This window comes from Oryzias latipes, chromosome 3, assembly GCF_053564925.1.
Source record: "Oryzias latipes strain Hd-rR chromosome 3, Olatipes_Hd-rR_3.1".
In the NCBI taxonomy this organism is placed as follows: Eukaryota; Metazoa; Chordata; class Actinopteri; order Beloniformes; family Adrianichthyidae; genus Oryzias; species Oryzias latipes.
This window is the reverse complement of record NC_136239.1, coordinates 21,364,474-21,383,964: the sequence shown is the minus strand read 5'-3', so window position 1 is coordinate 21,383,964 and position 19,491 is coordinate 21,364,474. Positions and strand designations below refer to the sequence as shown.

The following is a 19,491-nucleotide window of genomic DNA, read 5'->3' as shown; positions in this document are numbered from 1 at the left end:
ATGTTTAGTCTGTTTTAATGTCATAAAGTTCTTTTTACAATCTTTATGCTTTATGGTTGTTTGTGCTAAAAAACGTCCACACTTTAGATGAGGTGCTGCAAAACAATTAATAAACTATTAACAGAGTTAATTAATACATTTGTAAAGCTTATAAGCAGTTTAGTAATATGGATTTAGAAGACAATGGTCTGACTTTAGATGTTAATAAATCTTATTAACACTTTCAGGTATTTGCAAGACATCTATAATGCTAATAAATATCTTACTAGCATCTGACACATTAATAAAGCCTATTAATTTGTTAAGTTAATTAATAAAACTTATTAAGCTTATGAACACTTAGGCTTGTGTCAGGCGTCTACAATGCTAATAAATATCTTACTAGAACCCCAAACAATAATAATACTTCTTAATTTGTTAACAAAGGTTGTTAATAAATCTTATTAAGCTTATTAACACTGACACATTTGTTAGGCACCTATAATATCAGTAAATGCATCATTAGCATCTTGAAAACATCCTAATAATAATGCTTGTAAATGTGTTAACCAAGTAATTTAATAAACCTTATTAGACTTATTGTACTAATAAATGTCTTACTAACACCCTATAAATTCATTTATAATGCTTGTTAATGTGTTAACAGAGCTTGTTAAGGAATCTTAATATAAAGTGTTACCGGTTTTTGTTAAGAGTTTAGTTGAGAAGGCTTTAATCTTTTCTGATTCATTTTCTAAAAAATGTAGCCTGAAATGGTTTCTGTTTGATAACTTAAGTTACTTATGTACTTTGTATTTGGGAATAGCTCTAATGAATAAACAAGCACAGTTTTTGACTACTTAAAAATCAAACAAAAAAAATCCCATATTAATTTTCTGGAGCCATTTGATTTAGACATTGCAATTATACGTATATCTGTAGTAAAACAATCTATTTACATAATACTTTCCTATTTGGTGCCTTGTTAGTTCTGTTGATCAAATCTAGACAAAAAGTCTTGTTATTACCTTAAAATGTCCATTGTTGGACGCATCATGCAGAGGAGTGTCATCATCCAGACCCTTGGTGTTGACTTCAGCACCGGCTGCCAGCAGCTGCTTGGCCACTTCATAATACCCTCTGTTGCATGCTTCGTGCAATGCAGTCCAGCCTAGATGCAAAGGTTGCTTTATCATTGGTGTATACAGTATGTAAGATAATATACTACTCTATAAACTCCACGTCTCTCACCTGCAAAGTCCTTTACATTCACATCAGCTCCCTCACTGATGAGCTCCTTGATGCGGCGTACCTCCCCACGGATTGCTGCTCTGTGCAATCGCGTCTCTCCTCTCTCATTTCGCTTGTTTACTTTGTCTTTGGTTTTAGATGCAGAGTTTGGCGTTCCCTTCTGACCTAGGCTGGACTGTGACTGATGCTTTGGTGTTGTATCTGGAAGAAGAATGTGTCGTTTTAAATATTGACACAGAATCAAAAGTTGGGGAAACTTTTTTGGTTTAAATTCCCGAGTCGTTGCTTTACTGCTGTCTGACAGAAGGGGGCAGTCATGCTTCATTAACAAAAGGCCTTGATCGAACCATCTCATCACATTTGCTAGATGAAATGCAATCTGTTATCACATTTACATTATTGAGTTTGTATGGCCGTTGATCCTGACTGACATTTAAAGCTCTGACTTAATCTGTGTTCATATCTACTGACACACAAGAAGACAAAAAAACAAAACATGCAAACAAAACTACATAATCTTAAACTATAACAGTCCATGCAACAGGTATGTTGACTCTGACAATTATTATAAGGTTTTTACATAAATGTTGAACCGCATGTCTAAAAATAATAAACATATCTTAAATAATTCTGAAAGAATAATACAAATTTTGATGAATGATTGGGATTTAGATGGAAAATATTTACTATTTGAATGTCTGCAAGCGTCTTGCTTTAGCCTGTGTGCTAACATTTGCCTCAAATGACAATAAACCAGAATAACTCAAAACAAAGTGGAAAGTAAGTTTCACTTCCATTTAGTGCATTTGAGGGAAAGCACATGAACCAATAACTGTTCCTGTTTGAGTGTGTTGAAATTACAGCTGTAACAAAAGATTGAATCCATTAATTTGAGAACAATTATGCCAAAAAGAAGGCTACGGCTGGATTAGAGCAAAACCTAGGCATCCTGCTTAATGTCAACTAAACACCAAAAACAAACATCCCTGTGACTCATCCCCTCATTACTCACTTTAAACTCCCCACTAATGCTATCCCTCACACTACGTCCACATATAAAATGCCCTCTCATCCTCTTTTCCTGTCCCCTTCAAATCCAGAGAAGACGTGGCCTAAATGATAAGCACGCACCTGGACTGTTAACGGACTCCTCAGCCGTCATTTGCATAAGCAGGGCCACCTGCTGCCGCTCAGAAAGGGGATACCCGGCCCGGATCCCTGGCATCCCCATTCCAAACGGCAACCCCGCCTTCCGGGTGTTAGTGGGTTCCTTTTTAATACGCTTCCTCTCTGGACCTGGTTTCTCTGTAATACAAGAGAAGCAATTAGAAAGAAAATAATACAAATCACACTTTGATGTCATTCCACTTATTGCCGTCTGTAAAAGAGGAGACAGACAGAAGCTTCATTTGTGATTAAACAACATATTACTCATGTTCAATAATGTAGTCAGTATTGTTTCTTCTGCTAATTCTTTAGACAAACAATAACTTTAAAAAAATCTCTAAATCAAATCTTTGAGCATCATTGAGTTCTTTAAAAACACAGGGTGATATTTGTGTGTCCAGGGATGACAGGGGATCTCCCTGGAGCATTCCTATCAAAACACACCACAGGGATTTCCTTAACAGACACTAATACTTTGTTAACCGTGTTCAACATGGTACGAGTCTCAACTATGTGCGCACTGCCATAATAGGATTACATTTTTTGCTGTTTTTTTCTTTTTCTTTTCAAATGAACAAAATTTACCTGAAGTAAGAGTACTATTCACTGTTTCCTCCAGCATGATTTTCACTTTTGCTATAGTATGAAACACACTCTGTGAATAACCAGTGTGACTGCTTCTGTTGGGTGAAAGCTGCAGCTGCCATGTCTGGGCTTACTGTTAAGCTAAAGCCAATTTAAGATCACCTGACATAACAATGGCAGACATCAAATTATTTTTTCTGAGTTAAGGTCTATTTTTATTTTTTAAAGACCCATTCTGATCATCTCTTGAGCTATTTTAAAGCGTTCCTAGTAGTCTTTTCATTTTGCCAGTTTTTAGTCAAAATCAAAAAATTGTTGTTTTCTAGGACATAGTTTCTGCAAAGCGGCAGGAGTTTATTAGAAAGTTGTGGGCAGGACGATTGCTGCAGAGCAACCACGCCTCTCTTACTCTCTCTGTTACTGAGAGTTCTCTGTTTTTTGGCTTTCCCGCCAGTTTACAGCCCCTCACACCCCGACCTAACATTGCCAGTGCAAATATTGGAGCTATCCAGTAACACAGTTTTGAGCCAAATCCCCAGCTCAGACAAGGAAAACGAAGACACACATGGATCTAGTCATCTATAAGTGGATGCATCAGAATGGAGCGGAGGAGGCAGGGAGCTTGTGGCCTGCCAATCGTATTTTTTATGTCACAAATACACTCAAACAGCATTTTTTCATCTGCTTCTGATTCAAGACAATTTGAATGAAGAAAAACTCAGAAATGCAATTTTGAGCCTATTTTTTTTTTATAAATGAATGAATGAATGAGCAAATGAACAAAACTTTATTTCTATAGTGCCTTACAATAAAAGAGATAAAGGGAAATTTTTAAATTGAGCAAATTAAAATTTTTAAAAGTAACAGCATGAAATTACAACAGGCAATAAAATACATAGACAGATACGAATTCAATAAAACAATTAAAAGAAAATAAGATGCCACCAACAACTGAGAATTAAAAGCTTTTCTAAAAAGTGAAGTTTTAGTTTAGAATTTAAAATTGTTTAATATATGTCCTTCATAATCAGAAAAATGTTAAAGAACATGTTTAAAACACAAAAAACATGATGGTCAGACTGAGTCTTGAGCCTGGGTTTTCAAACCTACATACCAAAGATCTGTTGCAGTAGAACTTCCTGTCAGTTTAACCTAAATTTCTAACCATAGTGCTTCCAGGTTTCTGTGAATGGTCACATTGTTCAGTTGTGACCTAATGGTTGAGGCAGCATCCTGATTGTCTTCAGTGAGACAGAGTAAATAGTTGCTTCTGGTGAAACTGAACTGGAAAACAAGACTGGCCTTTATAAAGGAGTCCACATTGCACATATAGATGGTGCAATGTGGTCAAGAGTCACTCCAGGTGACACCCAAGAAGCACTTAATCCTACCTGCAGTCGAGGCCACTATAGAGCTGAGTACTAATGTCAAACTACAGAAATCATCTATTTTATGTCACAAGTTTACATGTAAAGATTTCTAGTCATTCAAACTGAGCCCTCTTTTTTCCATCAGAAAGTGCATCATTAAACTGTGTAAAACATGTCTAAAACATAACCCTAAGTTACTACCCTTGACATTCACACTGCAAACAAAAATAATTTATTATTGCTGCAATTAATTCAAATGTTATATACATTTACTTAATAATAGTGAATAAGAAAAAAAATCTACCTAATTAGTAGTCTTTGTCAACATACCACAAATGCAGCTTAGTGTTAAAGTTTATTGTTACTAGTGTGTGGCTCTAGCGCTGTTTCTAAGCTGCCTCTGATGAAAGGAGGAGCCAACAGGGAGTATTTATGTCTGCCTGTGTTCAAATCAATCAACCTGAACTGTATGGAGAGAGGAATGAGGGTGTGACTTGGCAGCCATGTAGCTGTTATGGAATAAAAGGTATATATTTCAGTTCTACATAGCCTGGCCAAGGTCACCATTGCTCAACAGGACTAAAACAGACGTGAAGCTATTGGAAAAAGACAACTGTTCCACAAAGACACTTCATTATTTTCAGTGGCAACACACAATCTGATCAACCACACAGTGCGGTTACATATAACTGCATCACTTGACCACATTAAACCAACAGTAAATTTTCACTGCAATGCAGATACCTACAACACAAAAAAAGAAAGAAATGGAAAAATGATAAGCAGAACATTTAAAGTGCGTGTACAGATACACCCTCAGAGCAGGAAATAGGCAAGCCATTGACTCTAATGCTCAAGGCCACAAACAAGTAAATTAGCCAGGAGGAAACACTGAGCCTCGTGCTCCCTGTGTCTGCAATCAGGCCAGGAAAATGTTTTTCCACATGTGTATACAGAGCTGATGAACTTTCAGTAACATCTGTGAACACTTACGGCTAATGTGCCCACCACCCCCTTTTTTTTTGATACATTCTCACATTCTCCAAAGCATTTGCCATTTAAAGACATTCCTGTCGTTAAGACAGCAGGAACCACAAAAGCACTCGAGACTTTTTTTTTTTCAGCTACCAAACAGACAAAGTGCTAAGCTAGCATTTCCATGCATTGCAACCTGGGCAAGTAAAGCATTCATTACCCTAATGTGTCCATGTGGAGAAAAAAAATTGCCAACATTAAAGTCAGAGCCTCTTTTGGAAGAGTTACAATAAAAACCGACACGCTTTTCATAAGGATTTTATTTTATTTTCCCTTTGAGAGGTAAAAAAGAATCTAAAATCAAAACTGCATGTTGCGTGTGAATAACTGCTTTAGACATTAGTGCAACTAAAATGCTTTTTTTCTATTCTATCTGACTCTTTGATGAAAGCTGTTGAGTAATACAGTTTTTGTGTCCACAAGTAAAATGATACTGCTCAGTTTAAAGACAGTTGAAACCATTCTCTTCTTGTTCATTGAAACTCGACCAGCAAGACAGAGAAAAGGGTGATAGATAAGAAAGCGAGCAAGTCACACCCCTTAGTGGACCGCGTACCCGAGCAAAGGGAACACCTCAAACACAAATGTTTTTGGCAGGCAGACAATACTACACTGTGAGCAAATGCTAAATAAAAAAAAAACTGTCTCCTTAAACCAGTTTACAGCACTTCAACAAGAATAACCACTTCAACCAGTCGAACCAGATGTGGGTAACCAGTTTGAGTCTGAATGAAATGTCTTGTGCTTAGGGTGCCATAAATGTTGCCTAACGTAACTTAAAGAAGCCTTAACGGCATGTTTTAGTGTGTATTTAGACAAAGAAAAGTGTTTGGTCTGGACCCAGTTCGTTTGGTCTGTATTCCAACTGCCGTTAAGGGGACTTTCCTGGTCCAGACTAAAGCTTGTAAACAAAACCACGTGACTAAGGATCTATTCACTGATTGGTCAAGAATTAGGAAGGCGGGGCAAAGCAATTAAAGGCAGAAATGATGGATTATGGAACGAATTAAAAGCCCAGGTCGGCTTTTAATTCGTTCCAACTTTATATTTTGCTCCCAAATTTTGAACATCTGTATCAAGGTCAGGCTTAACACATTTAACCTGCTTATATGACCCAGTGGAGGCATCCTGCAGGGTGGCTACTGACAAGATGACAGCTAAGAAGGTACACTAATAACTGTTTAAGACATATAGATTGTCGGGAAAGCAGTAAGAAGCAATGTGTATCATGTTAAAAATTGTTTTGATGAGCCTCCATTCATCATCTGATCACATTTCAATGATTTGTCTCATTGATGTGGTGTTATGGCAAGCTTTTAAGAGAATTCGTAAGGAACTACAAGGTAGATTTTAGGGTGACGTCACAGCAGAGCCTTTCTGCGCATGCGGCGTAAGAATACATAGAAAACCATATAAGAACTGCTTTCCGCTGTGTTAAAATAAACATTCTAACAACATGACAATCATTGCTTGCTTTACATTTGCCCGCGACGCATTTGTTGCTACATTCCTACTTTGTTAATGTAGGCTACGGTGGCCGATTTGGTTCAGTTGTTCCGTTCCGGGAACGGATTGTATTCAGACTGAAAAATCTCAGAGCAAACCGAAGCTCAGTCCGATTGGAAATAAACCGAGACCACCTCCAAAGATGGTTCCGAGAGCGGTTCCTGGTCCACTCGGGTCTATTCCGACTGAAAATTTGTTCCGGATTATCGGGAAAAACGACCTCTGGTTCACTTTAAGCGAACCAAGTGTGTCCAGTCTGAATACAACATTAGAGATTTTTTTTTTTCACAGGTGTCTAAAATGTGTTCATTGCATACAGAGATACATTTCAGACGTGTCTGAACATCAAAAATCTTTGTTTCAGAAAACTTAAAAAATGTATAAACAAACATCCTGGTCTACTGTAAGTATGAACATTTGTATCACAGAATTCCTTCTTGTCTGTAGTGCCAAATTATAGTAAAGGCTTGTTGTAGTCTAAGAATGAATAATGACCTGTTTGTTAACAGACCTGTTCGAATAACCTCATCCTCATCCACATTAACAGCCTCTATTATGAAAGAGTTAACTTGACAACAGTTGGTACATGAGTTATTAAGATAAGCAACATTAACAAGCTAACAGCTGCTTATTCCTGGGGAAAAGGAGTCTAAATCCCCTTAACATTTCAGTCTGTCTCTGATCTGCATCAAGATGTAGTCTCAGAGACGAATCAGGGGTAGAATGCTGCACTTTAAAGAGTAAGATGGAAAGGCGTTACGTCTGAATGACGCTATGGTGACAAATGATGCTGTGACTAGGAACTGTGAGAAAATGCTAGAAGCATAAATATTAATTTCAATTATTAATCTGAATTTCTCATTTATTTTCATGCTTTGAGTTTACAATTGCAAGAGAATATTTTACAAAAATTAAAATAACCCAGTTTGCCCATGCAATATTTACATTGATTTCAAGGTTGTTTGCTAATTTACCCTTAAATACAACTAAGATTTTAAATTGTAAACAATATTTGCTTGTGCATTTGCATGTTGGGCTGCATGTGCAGCTGTGGTGCGTGATCAAGTACTCCAAAAAGACTTGCCACAAAATAATCTCACAGTTTAACTAGGCTACAGAACACAGGCATGAATGAAGTCCCCTGATCTGGCTTCAGATTTGATCTGCATTTTCTTTTTAGAAAGGAGCTGACACTCAGGTCTCCACAATTAAGTGTGCAAACCTAATATTTTATTCATATTTACTCCCCCTTAAAGTAATCCAGACTGCAGATCGTTGCTCGCAGGCATGAAGGTTTTGATAATGACGCACCAGAAAACAAGCTACAACTGTGGTTCAATAATATGAAGTATCAGTGTGCTACAAACTTAAGCAAACACACATACTGGCTGTTATTAGCCTTTTATGCTTTTGGGCATCAGACTTTACATATTACATTACATGTTCAGGCTGAGAGGAGTTTTACGGATATGTCCCCTTAGTTCAGCAACGTTGTAGTGAATAATGAATGGGTCACCGTGAAATGCACATAGGGAGGTGGGATGGAGATGTGTTGTGTGTGTGTGTGTCCCCCCCCCCAATTACACTTAAAAAAGGAGCAATCTGCCTTGAACAACCAACAAATAACAGAGGAGGCCTTATGGTCCACTCACAGCACACCATCTGTACCAAACTGCATCATAAACATGATAGGAAGCTGATTGTTTGCCACTTCTGGCAGCGTTCAAAATCCTCCTTTACTTTTCGCGCCCAGGCAAAGTTACACTAGCCGGTACAGTAGGTGGCTGTTAACTCATTTTCTTAAATGCAAGAGAATTTCACAGCTCACCTATGCCAATAACACAAAGCTATATATGGAACCAACGGATCACAATGTTTTGTCGCGCGTTGATTTGAAGTTTTACCTTTAGTAGAACCGTGCCATTTTTTTGGTGTGGGGAACTATGGAGTGGCCCACTAATGGAAGCAAACCCGAGTGCTCCGTGTTTGGATATAAAATGAGAACAATCAGAGCAGCCAAAGTCATTTGTACTTTGGTCTTTGAGCACAAAAGTTCATATAAATTTATGATAAAACGAGTCAAACCAAAAGTTGCTAGACAAAAGTGCAAAAAGATTCTTCAGTGTTCTGTATGTCGAATAGGAACTACAAATAAAAAATCCATCAACTTGAACGCTTTTTAGATTCCAAAACATATACTTTACATAACCACAAAAACAGGAAGTTTGACAGTTGAATTACTAAGTATATAAGCTTTTCAAGAAGGAATCAGATAAGACTAAAACATCAGATTATTCCGAGTTATCCAACTTCGAGTGTGCATGTAACTAAGCAAAATCGGATAAAGGATTATCCTGTTAACAGTCACTTAAAAAAATGTGATGGTCGCAAAAATTTGGCATGGTCAATGCAAAAGTTTTCAGCATGCTAATTGACCTGTATGGCTTCTTCTCTTAAAAAATGTCTTCAGTTTAAAAGAGAGAAAGAGAAAGGGAGAAAAACTCAAGCTTTAAAAAAAGAACAAAAAAAAACCTTGACTGTCATGCACTTTATAAAGCATTTTCAAATCCCAAAAAGCCTGAAATAAGTAAAAATGATGATGTAGCTGCTCATACTTTTAAGTCTTCTGAGTCACTTCTGTCATTCCTTTACGTGACCATTAGACAAGTACTACTAGGCAACCATGTAAACACATGACTAACAAAGTTCTTTAATTTTAAGCATATGTTCTGAGTTTAGCAGAATTTCTGCCATTTCTGCATGTACATATAGAGGCTTTTACATGTTTTAAAGTAGATTTAGTAGTTTGAAGTTGTAGAGAGCCAGTCTCAATTAGCCAACAGCAGTCCAAGATAACACGTGGAAACGACGCTGACATTTAATAATACCGTTAAGGCACGATGTACTTAATCAAACACCAACATGTTCAAAAATTTAATGTCTAACATTATAAAAAAAATAAAATAAAAATGCAAGAAAATGTTTTCAACATTTTCATCCCTACTGGTGTTAAAGCCTTTTTGAAGGAGTGGTAGATGAATATGATGCAAAGTAGGAGTCTTGAAATACAAATAATGAATATTTTCAGAAAACCTCTGACAGGAAATGTCATCAACAAGCACCCCTAACAAAAATTCAGACAAGTTCTAAACTTTCAGTCAAACAAGAACAAACTTTCTAATAACTTTGAGAAAGTTATTAGAAACGTCAGGTCTGTACACAGTGAAGTTTCCAGATTACCTAATTATCATTTTTGTACTCCGAAACAAGTTAAAAACTTTTTGAGGACATATTTTGCAGCACTTTTTCTTACAACGCTCAACCCCCCTTTGCAAAACACAGCTACTTCCTGTCATCCAATCCCCGGTTCCTCTGTGATTTATTTCCACTTCAAAGTGAACTTTGTGTTTAGATCAGATGGTTAAGATACATTTTAAAGTGTTCCTACCTGAGTCGGAATCTTTCTGGTCTCCATTTGCTCCAGTAGTGAATGGCAGCTTCCTTTTGGGGGCTTTCTCTTTCATCTCTTTGACCCCATCACTGCGATCCAGTTTGGGAGTCTTATTAGACAACACTTTATCCTGTCCAAGACACACAAAATAGACATTAACATCACAGAAATGACCAGTGTCTTTTCTATACAGATTTTAGTAGCTGTTAAATAGGGGTGTAACAATTGATCAACTTAATCAATGAATCGATATCCATTTTTATGATCCAACCTGATCGATCTGTTTGAGGCTAAGTGTTTATGAATCGAACTAAACTGTTATAAAATTGTTTCAAAATGAAAAAAAAAAAATCAACTAGAACGATATTGGAACATACCATCTGCATTGAGGCATGGTAGGTTTATTTTATTTTATTTATTTTTTCATGCAAAAATGACCAAGTGCATCACAGTGGACAATACACGTGATGCAGCAAAAACTGATCAAGCCACCATTCCAGTCCAATGTGTGGAAACACACTGAATTTTGAAATAGCGTGACTATACTGTGTGGTAGAATGTTCTAATAATGCTCCGTTTTATATTTTTGTCACATTAAAAAACAACAGTGAACTGAACTTTATGAGACCATTTAAATGGATTTACAGTTAATTCTTGTTTACTTGTATAAATATTAAATTTACACTTGACTATCTTGCAAGAAATACAAAGAATCTGGAAAACTTCCTCTGCTCTGTTCACCATTTATCTCAGAGTCTAGGGCTGCGATATGCGATATTAGTGATCAATATTGCGATGACAATATAACTTGTGATATATGAACAAATAGCAAAACAACCAAAAACACAATTTCCATTTTACTGAAACACTTTAATTTAATTAAGAGTCAACCCTAGTCTACATAGGAGGGGAACATCCAACATAAAAGTGCTCCATCTGATTGGTTAAACACTTGAATACTGCCATAAGATTGTTTTAGCACATTTAAAGTAACCATTTATTGCAATTTTCTCCGTCTTTTGCGATATGCATATTGCACAGCTAAATGTCGCAATAACAATAAATTTGGGATATATTGATCACACTGGTTGGATTTTTGGCTAAAGATGTTCTGGATTGACTTCAAATCAGTGAAACAGATCGTTCACAGTCGCATTCACATCAACAATCGTACAATCAAAACAAATCGTTTCACTCCCATTGATGAAGCAACATTTTTACAAATAGCAGTACTAGCTGCTTAAATTACGTTTTTCTATTGGCCCTAATACAAAAAAGAAATTCAATTATTTAATTCGGCCTTTGCACGTCACTTTCAACCAAAGTTTAAGTTGACAAAACATTTAATGTTGTAGCACTCAAATTACAGTTGCTTTTTTTTTTCCCCAAAGCAAAATACAATGATAGCAACAGAGAAACATTAACTGACCAAATGTACTACACATGCACGCACTTTATTTTACTCATTTGTCACACGACTGTTCTTCTACTGTTCATTTCTATTCTCAGGGTGAACTTTCTATTATGTGTTACTACCTCTGTGAACCCCTCCCCCCCGCCCTGCCCCAGTCATAAGACTATGATGTCATGGTACAGTAGAGACAAACAGTGTCAGCTACTGTGAGTCGATAACTCTCCCAGCCTCTCATCATGTGCGCTGTCTGCACCTAACTACACAAAGCTCATGTTTGAAAAGCACCATGCCAGAAAAATCTAAGCAAAACCAGAATTGAACAAAGGTAAGTCATGTACTACACTACTTTGAAAGAAATGAAATTAGTATAGATGAATCAGCACATTATTTCTCAGAAGTTATTACAATTTTTATTGAAAATAAAGTTTGATAACGCATGTTTCTTTATCAGCCTTTCATGCTACATACATTCTTTCTTCAGATGATTGTATCCTAGCAATGACTGCTCGTCTATCTGTATTTCTCACCCCTCGAGTCTCATTTCCTCGCTTCCTCTATGCCACAGTCTGATGCAATCCTTTGCAGACTGCTGTAAACCCACGCCTGCAAGCGCACTACCCCTCTGCTTGTGCATGCTGCTGCTACGTGACATCATCAAGCTGCGCCAAATCATGTGTTTTGCTCTGAGCCCCTCCCTAATGTCCTTTTTAAAAACAGAGAAATCTCATTCACACCTACTATTTTACATCACTGTTCTCTCTGTGATGACATTTTTTAAACTATTCCAAAATGTTCAGAAAACGTTGGTAATATGCTTTTATTTACCTCAGTTTGAAATATATTTAGTTTTGATTGAAAGAAGCATCACATTTATTAAAGTCCCACTTCAATCAGTAGATCTTTTTTTACATTTTAAAAGCGTTCCCAGAAGTCTTTTGATTATGATTCTGTTGTTTTTTCAGCCAAAAAAAAAAAAAAAAACTGGGTCGTTTTCTAGAACATAGTTTCTGCAGAGCACAGTAGTTCATAACAAATTTCCTTCTGAGTTTTGGGCGGGACTGCTTCATGTGGACACCCCTGAGGTTTCCTCTTTTTTCCCGGAATCTGTTTTGGAATTTTTCCTTTCTGCAAAGGAAAGTCTAAGGGCAGGGATGCCCAGTTTAGTTTAGTTTAGCAATCAGCTATTGAATTCTATGACTTAATGTTCTTCATGATTCATGTTTATGACACAATCACCGCCATGAAGTCCATTGACACGACTATTGCTGTAACTATTGGGCTATGTAAGTAACATTGAATTCAATTCAATTGGTAAAGGCCTGTTCACACCGGGACGAATTTCGCCGGCGATTTTCGCCGACGTTTAACGCCTCGTGACTAAACAAAGGGCACCAACGAGAGTGTGCATACCGACGCGAAAAAACGCCAGGCGTTAAAGCGTCAAAAAAAAAAAAAAAAACGCCTCGGGTTCGTTTTTTTTTTCGACGCGTCGCGTCGAAATCTACTCGACCAATGAGAACGGCGCTTTTGCTCACGTGTCTGGAGCTTCTGAAGTTACAGTAAAACACAACTTGGGGGCGCTCAAACACAAAACTGCCTTGCTGAGCACACATACCAGCGAAGAAGATAGACGCCAAGTTGCGTCTACACAGCCGCGAAGCAATAATGACGGACATTCTAAAATATCCCCGAACCAAGCACCAGTTGGAGTTACTGGTGCTTGAAATATTCATGTTTTCTTTGTATTATTCGGAGAAGCGCGTGAATACTTGCTCTCTTCTTCTGAGTGAAAAGCGACTTTAAGAAGCGTAAAGTTGCGCAGCGCCACCTTGTGTACAGGAGTATTTCTGTTTTACATTAAGCACCATCTAATGTCAGGGAATGAAATTGCATGTTCACTCCACTCATCGTCAGCGAAAATCGCCTGGGTGTGAACACAAAAAACGTGGCGAAAAACGCTGGCGAATAACGCCTGGCGAATATTCGTCCCGGTGTGTACGGGCCTTTAGTCTTAAGAGGTTAAGGAAGCTTTCAGAGATGGCGCATTTCTCTGTCTTACCTTTTTCCCACCCTGTTTTTCCACCATGTCGGTGTTGAGTGGGAAGTGGTCCAGTTGGGGGGTTTTGGAACCCCCACCTTTGGGCATCGTTCAGTTCTCCCCACGCCAAACTTCATTCACGCTGCCATTGCATCGTCATCAACAGTCTAGAGAAGAAAAAAAGGGTTGGGGAGATGAGCTCCTTAGCGTTATATCAATCACATAAAAAGCCTCTTTTCACCCTACCAAACAATTCAACCATTAGTAGCAGATCGAGCATTTTAGCCATTACAGGGAAACATTTTATAGAGGAAAGATTGTGCTACGGATGGTGAAAAATTTTCTTATGTGTGACTCAATCATTAGGTAACGTGAGCTTGTCTGAAATATAAAGAAATTGAAATAAAAATGTCTGGACACAGAAGCATATTTGTGCAGGCAAAGATGAGCTCAGGGAAGTGAATGTAAAATGTTGCATAACTAGTATGACTGAAACATGGCAAACTCAGCAGTGACAGCAAGTGTTTCCAGGGACATGATTAGCATGTCTAAGCAAAATCCAAAACAGTGTTTTGGATTGTTTTCTGTTCAACTTTTAGAGGCACAACAAAAAACAGCACTTTACCCTACATGATTACAAATGATAAATTTGATCCATCAAATGTATCCGTTAAGTCCATTTTCTTGTGAGTGAATCAATGTAAGGCCATCCATGTTATTGAATGAGGGAACAGATGAGGCATTTTTTTCCCCTCTCTTCACTAAAACATTGGCACTCCCATCTTGCCTGGCGCCACATCCCCCCCCCCCCCCCCCCATCCTCATGCCCTCCACTCTGCACTTATCCCATTCAAAGACTGCTATTTATATCCTTCCAGGCAAGCCAGTCACTCCAAGACAGTCGGCAAGCCAACCAGATCAGCACACAAGTATAGTGGGCCACTGTTGTGGCTGTGTTACAATTTTCTGGTAAGAAAGTCAAAAGCAAACAACTGTGCCTTTTCCTTTGTTGCCTGATAAATTCTTAATCCCACTTTGGTGGCAGGAGGCATTCAAGATTTAACTCCCACTCCTCACAAAAACAATGTGATAGGAAGGTCAGCTTCTCTGCAGTAAATAACTTGCAGGAACAAAGACACATTCCTGAAACTAGGTCAGTTTAGCTTTCAGAAAAATAATCCCTGTACTATTTTTGGATTACTAGGATGGACGGTTAGAGTAATGTAGCAGTTTGCTGATTTGTGAAAAACAGGAAACCTTGTTTGCATGCTGGTAGTGACAGGGATGCATGCAGAAAAAAGCCACAGATAACATTCCCTCTGCAACTCAATCCCTGTCAGGAGACGTAAAATGCACTGCTGACATTCAGTGTGGTTTTTTATACTTCCAGTGATTTTTTTCACACTTGTTTATGTTAACACAAATGTGTAAAATCTTTGGATTATTATCAACAAAACAAAAAACATTCAAAAATATGCAATACTCTCTAAACACAGCTACTATTGCAATGCTGCCAATCATACAGACTTTTGTAGGATTTTCAAATTATTGCTGTTTTGACATTTATGTGTGCAGAGGTAAACAGATCGCTATGCTGCTGTGTGGATTCATAATAACATAGTGACATTCAAAAATCCAGGTTCTTCACAGTTTTAAATCATTCCAAGTTGAAAAGCCAAAATATAAATATATTTTAAGTGGTTACATTTGAATGACTTAGATGCAGCCACATTATACAGTGCAAAATGAACATTTTTTCCATTCAAAATGAAATGGAAGAAAAAGCAAGATAAAGAAGTAAGTAAGAAAAAGGGCATATATATACCTTAATCTGATTACATTTAAGTGATTTTTATTTTTTCACATGGAGAGACATGAATACATCACTAGTGTAGCTTCAGAGTCTGGTGGCCTCAAGACTAGTTGAAACAAAACCTTAGATGTTAGATTGATATTTTTCTTCTCTTGCAGTTCCAGAAAAATTAAATCAATAAAATATACTATGTAGTGGGTTTACTTACAGAAAAACAATGGTGCATGTTAGGCCTGCACAATAAATCACAAATTTATTGTCATCGCGATATCAAGCTGTGCAATAGGCATATCGCAAAAGACAGGCGAAAATATTAATAATAAATGGTTCCTTTAAATGTGCTAAAACAATCTTATGGCAGCTTGAAGTATTTAGCGAATCAGATGAATCCATTTATGCATTTGACCAACCAGATGAAGCCCTTTTATGTTAGATGCTCACCTTCCATGTAGACTAGTTTCATTTGGGGTATAATTTAGGGTACGTTGACTTTTATTTAAATTAAACTGCAGTGAAATGGAAATTATGTTTTTGAATGTTTTGCCATGTGTTCAAACATTGCAAGTTATGTCTTCATCGCAATATTGATTACTAATATTGCATATCACAAGTTTTCCTCATTGTACAGCCCTAGTGCATGTGTAAATGCGTATCAACATTAAGGAAAAGTAGGAGTTTGTTTCATCTTCACATCAGTTCTGATTCAATAAAAGGTCACTATAAACATAAAACACACCTCAAAATGTCCACACTGACAGCTGAACAACATAGCAGTGGCACACAGGGATGGGCATGTTTTTCTGAAAGCCTGTTCCAGTGTTACATGGCTAGATATTGCACAATCAATCAGAATGTACAGAGGCCTGTCTGTCAGTATGGAAACTTCAATTTCTGAGCTGTTAACATATTTTTCTGAAGCTGTATTTATGTCATAAGTAGAGAAATATATGTAGGTCAAGCATCTTTGCACTGCACAACGTGCATTTCAATATGGGTAATGCTACTATGGTGCTCTAACATGAGATAAGAGATAAAATGAGAAAGCTTATAATGTCTAACCTAGTGCTGCTTTTTTAACTTTTTTTAACAAAATCTTCTGGTTACCACATCAAATCATAAAGAACAACTTTTTGCCTATATTTACCCTGCAGTCCATTGACATGCTATGCTGGAAAAGCATCTATAGAATGACAACAGCGGCACTAGTTGGTCTGTTTGGTGTGCAAATAAAGCCAGCCTGGCTCAGCTGCTGTATCCTGGCAACCAAAGCCTAGCTTGGCTGCGCAGTCCCTGACCTGGACCATTCACTTCATTATAAAACTGTGTGGAGCAAAAGAGACCTGACACATCAGTGAACATCAGTTTGATAATACATAAAAGGAAAGAAAAATTGTTTAGAGCAAAAAGGACCAAAAAGAAACCGTTAAAGGAAAATACCTATGTGATATACTTACACAAACTCTTTACAAAAATATATGTTTTGAAAAGATATACATCACTGTAAAAATAAAAAATATGTATAACAAAATATTAATTTTGTGTATTTTTGCTTTTTTCAAAAATTTCAATGGAGAAAAAAAAATCAACAATGTTACATGCAGGAAACTCAATGTACACTACATTAAAAGTGCAGCAGAAAGACACTTTTTACATTATTGAAAAGTGTACATACATTTTTCAAATACTATAGGAGTGGGGTGAGGGAGAAAATCCAATCACTTTTAATGATTTTCTATTCCAAGCACACCCACTTTTCGCTTTCCTTTATATCTCACTGTTCCATCCAATAACAGCTTATGGCTTGCTGCACGCTTGCCTGCCAGTCTTGTAAATCACGCCGTCTTTGCTAGTGACCTCGCTAAGACAGTGATAGGCCTGTAAATAAACATCTCTCTCTCTCTCTTTTTATATATACGTATAAATACATATATAAAAACCTGAGCTGTAGCAAAGGCAATAGGAGATCTAGTGTTTTTTTTTGGTTCTGTCCTCCACTCTGAGCTTCATTGGTAATCTGACTCATTCTCATTTCTTTGCTTCTCTGAGTCCTCCTTTCTCATCTGCTTTTCTCTCTATTTCCAACATCTCTCTCCTCTCTTAAAGGCAAAAGTCCGACATTGTCACAGCAACGTGCAAGCACATACGCACACACATATAAAAGCCTGTTGCCTGGCAACTGAAGGATGAGACAGATGCAGGCCTATCAGATAAGCTAGCCAGAGAGCTCTGAAGAGAGAGAGCCTATTGATAAAAGAGTCCTTCTGCATATCAATGTCAAGCGACAAAGTTCCAATCAGTTTCTGACCTTTGGATCACCATCTGGACAAAAAGAAGGGTTTCAATTATTCACTTAAATGTATGAAAGGTCTCTCCTTATGCTGCACAGAGCTGAACAAAAAATATGATCCATTACAAGTTTGTTTATCCTTTACTAAAATTAATAACGAGAACCCAACAAGTGTAAACTTGTAAAAGACCGGCCTCACTTGACAGCTTGAAACTTATGGTGATCCAATATCCAGCACAGTGACCAATATAAATACAGTGGAGCAAAAATGTATTTAGTCAGCTACCAATTGTGCAAGTTCTCCCACTTAAAAAATGAGAGAGGCCTGGATTTTATTTTTCTCATTTTGCCTCTCATAGTTGAGGTATACTATGATAAAAATTACAGGCTTCTCTCGTCTTTTTAAGTGGGAGAACTTGCACAATTGATGGCTGACTTAATACTTTTCTGCCCCACTGTATACAGACACACCACAACTCTTTGATAAAAGGAAAACAAAATGGCTCTTAACATTACCTTCCTAAGTTGATAGCTTGCTACTCTGCTACAGAATGGTTACTGAAACGGTCCAGATTGTTGATTGCCTTAAAATGTAATTTATGCTGAAAAATTTCTATATTTTTATATATGTATACGTTTTTTCTATTCTTTTTTGTAAATATCTGTTTCTTGCATCATTGTGTGGTTGTGTCTGCGAGAGTTTTGTAATGATTATATTTGAATTTTTTTTAAAAAGTTGATAGCTTGTGCTCATTGATATCTGTATATCGACAATAATGATTTTAGCACAAAACGCAGCAGCCCATTTCAATAGAAGGATGTTTGTTAGGAAAGGCTTCTTGTATAACCATTCACTAAAAGAAAGTGGCTATGGGTACACATGCATGCAATTAAACAGTAGCTACATTCATAATAGTATCCTTTAACTTAAGCCACCACTTTTTTGTGTGTATATATATATACACATACTCAAGTTGGTAATGTGCAGGACTGGCACATAGGAAACCAGGGTTCGATTCCCAGGGGCGGAATAATAAATCACCATAACAATGGTGAGCTATTAACATCATCCAGTGAGGGTCCTTGGTCAAGACCCTCAACGCTACTGCCTACCTCATAACCCTTGACAGACAATGAAACACGTCATGCTGGCTCAGACGTCCCCCTGCCAGACAAGGTCTGCGTCAGGTGCTGGGGAACCAGAGCACCCTGATAAAAAGTGGGCTATTAAAATAACACAGAAATAGACTAGATGTGAGAACAAGGCTCTGTTGGAATGATACTACCCAAATAATCCAATGAGAAAAGGGATTTCAGTCAGTCAACCGTAGTCTGAACCAACTGTAAAGTCAAATAAAAACCTGCTGAGGAAACAAGGACAGATTGACTACATGGGAACAGATTGACAGAAAAAGCACTTTTTCCTTAATTCTGCCTCCAGTTCGTTCATTTTTATATGGAATCATAACGAAATCAGCCTAATAACATGATAATGTTTTAGATGCCATTGACCGTAAAGATGCAACACTCTTACGAGGGGGGGCTTTTTTCAGTTAAACGCCAGGTCGGTAATGTTACAAAGGCACTTCTTAGTC

General features: G+C 37.4%; 1 protein-coding gene across 4 annotated transcripts in view; it reads right to left on the bottom strand.

The window, feature by feature from the left end:
• Positions 1-19,491, bottom strand: part of ankrd11 (ankyrin repeat domain 11) — a 103,327-nt gene that overhangs the window by 12,336 nt on the left and 71,500 nt on the right. For 3 of the 4 annotated variants that reach the window (XM_023953418.2, XM_011490010.4, XM_011490002.4), the window contains 5 exons: positions 13,818-13,963; positions 10,342-10,474; positions 2,362-2,535; positions 1,231-1,431; positions 1,008-1,150 (listed from right to left, as the gene is read on the bottom strand). In XM_023953418.2, the coding sequence (XP_023809186.1) occupies positions 1,008-1,150; positions 1,231-1,431; positions 2,362-2,535; positions 10,342-10,474; positions 13,818-13,904 (738 nt within the window). In that variant the 5' untranslated portion in view covers positions 13,905-13,963. Of the gene's footprint in view, positions 1-1,007; positions 1,151-1,230; positions 1,432-2,361; positions 2,536-10,341; positions 10,475-12,285; positions 12,378-13,817; positions 13,964-19,491 lie in introns of those variants that run through there. The other variant, XM_078944398.1, reaches the window with a different exon arrangement.